The following is a 5,388-nucleotide window of genomic DNA, read 5'->3' as shown; positions in this document are numbered from 1 at the left end:
TTAAAGCAGGGTGAGGGAGATAGCTAGGAGAAAAGGAAGCGCAGAAGCATGAACATGTTCCCCAGCATGGGACAGAGGTGTTTTGTCTATATATAGTTTTATTCTGTCATTAAGCAGGAGCAACTTGCTGTCTGTGCATCCTCCTGTTAATGGATGTTGTTCCTCTTCTTCTTGCCTGATCCTTACAAATGCAGCCCTCTCTGCACCACCAAGAGCCAGCCCTTTACCTTCAACCATGAGAGGAGATTTGCCTCAGCATCTTGAAGCCCTAACAGCAGGAGAAAATGCCCCTGACTTCAAGCCTCTGAAGCAAACAGTCATCACTGGTATTTGGCCTGGTGTCGTCTGAGTGAAATACAAAGTGAAAGATAATTCATCCTTTAGGTAATTTAGTGCCAAATCACTTAGAGACGTATAAATGAGAGTGACAACTTGCTTCTTGGGTCCTGTTGCAAGAGGTAAATCTCGTCATAACTTTCCCTTTGCTTTACAATAATGCTTCTACAACTGCTCTGCAGAAGTCTTGTGCCTGTCTTGTTAGATTACCTAAAGACTCCCATACTCTGCCTGAAAGATTGCGACAAATTGCTCTGCATTAGGGATGTCCAAGACAGAGGAAAATGCATTTCCAGATACTCTGTCCACACAATTGAGACCAGACCCAATTTTTAAACATAAGCATATGAACAGGCATGTCCATTCGTAGCGTGAACCAATTACCAGCTTAAGCCGTGGAACAACCACCAAAATGTTGGTTTTGGCAACCTATTTGCTTGCTATGGAGCAGCTAAAAATCTGCCTTATCCGACCATTCAAGAAATTAAGAGAGACCTCCCTGCTCTGTGGAGGAGATGTGGCCCTCCTACCTGCTCCGTTCACTCCTGTGGCCCCACCATGATGTTTGGGAGGAAGGATCTTCCTTTATTCATTAGCACTTTGTAGCAGAGGGCTGTGAGTATGCCCTTGGACTATGAGCTGGGACCCACATTTCTTACTGTAGTCTTCTTGTCCACCTCTCCCAGGCTATGACTGCATGTCACAGTTCAGTGACGGTGCAGAAACAGGCAGTTCTCCCCAGCAGTAGTGTCCCCCACAGCCTGAGCACCCACATGAGTGTGAGACCTCCTTCCTTTCTCTCACCCTCCATCACAGGTTAGGACATACCCCTGACCTCCCTTCCTTTTTTCTGGGGATGTATCCCTGAGACAGGGCCCAAATTTTTGAGCTGCCAGTCAAAGGGACAGTAGTTCTTCTGAAAGCATCTTAATGGTGAACTGCAGGTGTCCCATCAGCTGGTCTGCATGCAAGACAGTACGGTGACTGCTAAGCTGTGCAGGATGCAAAAACAAAGCTAAAGAAAGCACATGGTGAGGGAACTGCTGAGTTGATATCAGTTATCAACGGTTTAAAACGAAGGAGGAAAATCATCAGACATTCAAACAAGAAGGTGTTACAAGAATTAGATATAAAAACCCTAAGAGAAGTAGCAGCAGGACCAAGGTACAGAGGAGGTTGTCAGCCCATCGCCAACCTGACTGCAGCAGTGTGGCTGACGGGGACCACTGGGTGATGGAGCAGGGCTGGTGAGGGTATCAGGGCTCAGCCTCGCAGCATGCTTACCCCAACCCGGTCCTCAGCATGTGACAGTAAATTAAAGCAGTACGTGTGGTCCTGCTTTCAAGTCTCCAAGTCCAATGGAAGATTTCAGAAAGGCAGCTCAGACTCAAAAAGCTGCCCAGGTGCTTCTGCTGCACAGGGGCAAGGCATTGCCCTTTCTCTTGCCCTGTGATACCACTAGAAATATTAATGTTCCTCCAGGATAGAGAGCTGTTAGCTCCATAACTAGACATCATTTTTTGCAGACAAAGACATGCTTCATTCCTGGCCACAAAGAAGTGCTAGTCCAAAAAGACCACCGAAGTCTACAGGAACATTTTTTAACTGCGAGCTATAAATAAGACACTAAGCAGTCTTTCCTATACACACTGCTTCCTAAAAGTGCCATTTGTCAGCAAATAATAATCTCACTTGAAATCAGTAGGATTATTCAAGTGGACCAAAACAAGGCAATTTGAGAAGAATTAAGCCTAATTAAGTACTAAACAATGAAGGTAATTTACAAATAACCAAGGCAGAAGGGGACATGCTGCTCTGGTGGGCGATGTTTGCTTTATGGTCTTGTTATACTCCGAGGCAAGAGATGGATTCTCTTCTGAGGAAGAGCTTTAAACAAGGGAAAGAGACAACAATTTCAGTGGGAATGTACTGGTAAAAGGAAACAGGAAGAATTTATATATATGGCACATACAATGTGGTTTTCTGTGTACCGTTGTCTATTCAAGGGTCTGTCTCCTCTGGGAGGTTACATTTTCCATGATCCACTGTTTACCCTATATGAGAAACAGAAGACTGGTGTGTGGCAGAAGACACAGTTCAGTCATTGAACTTGGCAAGCCATAAGAAAGAGAGAGACCACCAGGGATACAAATTCAGCTCACAGTTGAGATCCTCATTTTCAAGAAGTGCCCATCACTCTGAAAAGTATGGCCAACATAAGGTACCTCAAATTAAGTGTGAAAAGCATGAATTATCTTTTGAAAATCTAGACCACATTATGAGAAACTTTGGGAAAAAAAAGATTAAAAATATGTTGTGCTGACACTAGGCAAATTCATGACAGTCATCCACACTTTATAATCAGAAAGTGAAATACACCTAAGTGATGTAAGAAAGTTTCAGAATAACACAATGTTCCCCAAATGTCTTCAGGCTCTACCAGGATTTTATTATGTTCTCTGAAACAAGGAGAGAAGCTTTCCAAGAAATTGAACTTGCAGGTCTTAGCACCAGTCTTCACATTTCTCCAAGCTGATGCTCAGTTGCCAGCCTCTGTCCTGCTTCTTCATACATTGGGGAAGTGATGGCAATGAGCTCCTTTTCCAACATTTCCATTTGAGCCTTAATGTCTGACACAGTATTTTTCACAGCATTCAACTGCAGCTTCAGTTTATTGTAATCTTCTTGGAACGATCTGTTCACATCGTAGAGAATGTGACAGCCCTGTTTCTCCCCAGGGAGATGGTCCACTTTCAGGAAGATGTGGAGGAGCTGGTATATGTTCTGGAGAGCCTGAAGGATTTCATACTCGCCCTGCGTGCTTGGGGCAGGCTTGATCTTTTTCTGGGTTGGAGTGGTGCTCTTCTCTTTAGCTTCATGTTCCTGCTGGGGGACTGGGCCAGGGTTATCTGCTTCCACAGCTGTGATGGTGGCGGTGTCCTGTTCAAGATCTGAGCTGGCATCTTTGCTCTCTTCCTGTTCATGGACCTTGATGGCTTTTTGGTCTTTGCAGATGATGGGAACTGTTTTATTCTCCTGCTGGAAATCCTCTAAGACTCTGTTCTTTTCCTGGACCACCTGGAAAACTTTGTTGCCTGGGCTGACCTGAGAGTCTATGTCCCTATCTTGGAAGAATGGGAGTGGCTTAGTTTCCTTATGGAGGTTTTGCTGAATGCCATCAGTGTAAATAACCTGGATAGCTTTGTTCTGCGACTGAAGACATTGTAGAGCCTTGTTTTCTTCCCAGAGCATCCTATTTTCCATCTGGAGGAAGTGGTTTTCCTCCCAGAGAGCTCTATTCTCCTCCCAGATGATCCACTCATTCTGTGACCTCTTGCTAAGGAGTTTCTGGTGGGAAGAAAAGGATGGCTGGCAGTAGATCTCATTCACCCATTTACCATCAATAAAGACAAACATCTCATCCCTCGGTTTCACCTGTGGGGTGATACACTCTATCTCAGGCTCGGTACACTGCATGCTCTGGTTCATCAGATTAGAAGCAGACATGGCCTTTCCTTAGTAAATTGAGGAGGACTGTGGGAAAACACTTCTTCTGGGACTTCTGCAAGAGTCCACTGTCCACTGGCAAGGAGTAGGTGTCACAGAACGGCTGGAGAAGCTTGATCAGGTCTGAAAGAACAGGGAACACAAATGCACAGAATTACTGCCAAAATTCAAGGTCAGAATTGAAGTCCATTGGACGACAGGAACAGGCAAATAAGTCAGTTCCCACAGCTGACTGTGTTGCCCCATTGACTCTGGAAGGTAAGGAATAACCAGGAACACAGTTTATAGAAACTGAGAAAATTGGCATTGTTAGATGAAGCAGCTCTACGGCAGCACTACAAGCTTTGGTATAAAAATCTGGACTCATCTTTCGTCTCTCTACCTCGTTTTTACCGACATATGAGGGCGTAAGATGTGAGAGTATCTTGCACCTCAGAACAGCCCATCCCAACTCAGTGACAGGCAAATGAATTAAAAATTGTTATGGGGCTGAAATCAACTTTTCAAAAGAAAACATTTTTAAAGGATCACAGTGAAAAAACTAGCCTCAAGAGTAGCTTTTTCTTGTTAATGCTCAGCAGCCCTTGTTAACAGAATGCTACAAAAACGCAGTGGCAGTTGTGCTTTTTGATCTTAAAATCCACAGCACTGTGAACAGGGAGAGCACCAAATGATACAATATACACAAATAATTAAAACTCCAAAGCACAGCTCTGGGACATCAGGACCAGGAGTGCTCTGTTGCTCTTTGCATGTTTTTCTGACAAGTTTCTATCACCATGCTTCAAAAACTGTCACAACCCATAGTTAATTCTCCGTCTTTCCTTCTTGTTTCTCCCTGGTCACTCTTTTCTTTATATCCTTTGATAGCTCCATTATTTTTCTTGCTTTCTAGCCTTGCAGTAGTGATGGCTCATCTCTTTCCTAGAGTCCATCTACCTCTTTTTCAGATCACCAGAAAACCAGTCTTCAAAATCCATGCTGCAGGGCCATACCTCCGATGCTTCTCCTTTCAGTCACAGAAACCTCAGACTTATTTGCTCAACACCCTTCCCTCCTTGTCTCTACCCAAAATGTTGCAGCTTAAATCACTTTCTAGTCATAAGTAAACCTGGGCAGATGAAGGATTTCAGTCTTTTTGCATGAAAGAAGAAAAGGTACCCAAAAAATGTAATTTTTTGCTAAAGAAAATCTTTTCTGCATTTTAGTTTTTTTCTGCATTTAGTTTTTACCAAAATTAATTTTGTGTGATTTGCAAGATGAAGTAATTTGAATTGAGGTTGAACTATTTTTTATAACCAAATTGGTGGAATTCTTAGGATTTCTGCACAGTGTTTCAAACAGTGCAGGAGTCCCTTTTTTCTAGTTTAAAATAATTTAAAAAAAAAGTCATCGTCTGTCAAATGTCTCCCAGGTCTACCCCTCTCCCCCAGCTGCACTCCTGTCCCTTGTGAAACCCAGTTCTGCCTTTCTGTCTGAGAGGGGAGCTTTACCTTCACAAATTTTGCCCCCGTGTCTCTGCCCCAAGTGTTAGGCATGGGGTGA

The 5,388-nt window shown here is 43.7% G+C and overlaps 1 protein-coding gene across 1 annotated transcript; it reads right to left on the bottom strand.

The window, feature by feature from the left end:
* Nucleotides 1-2,853: 2,853 nt before the first annotated feature.
* CBY2 (chibby family member 2) lies at nucleotides 2,854-3,843 on the bottom strand. Its single transcript, XM_009984491.2, has one exon. The coding sequence runs from the start codon at nucleotides 3,841-3,843 to the stop codon at nucleotides 2,854-2,856; it is 990 nt and encodes a 329-aa protein (XP_009982793.2).
* Nucleotides 3,844-5,388: the final 1,545 nt, after the last annotated feature.

Source organism: Tauraco erythrolophus, chromosome 1 (assembly GCF_009769465.1).
Source record: "Tauraco erythrolophus isolate bTauEry1 chromosome 1, bTauEry1.pri, whole genome shotgun sequence".
NCBI classification, from domain to species: domain Eukaryota; kingdom Metazoa; phylum Chordata; class Aves; order Musophagiformes; family Musophagidae; genus Tauraco; species Tauraco erythrolophus.
This window is presented reverse-complemented; position numbering and strand designations above follow the sequence as displayed.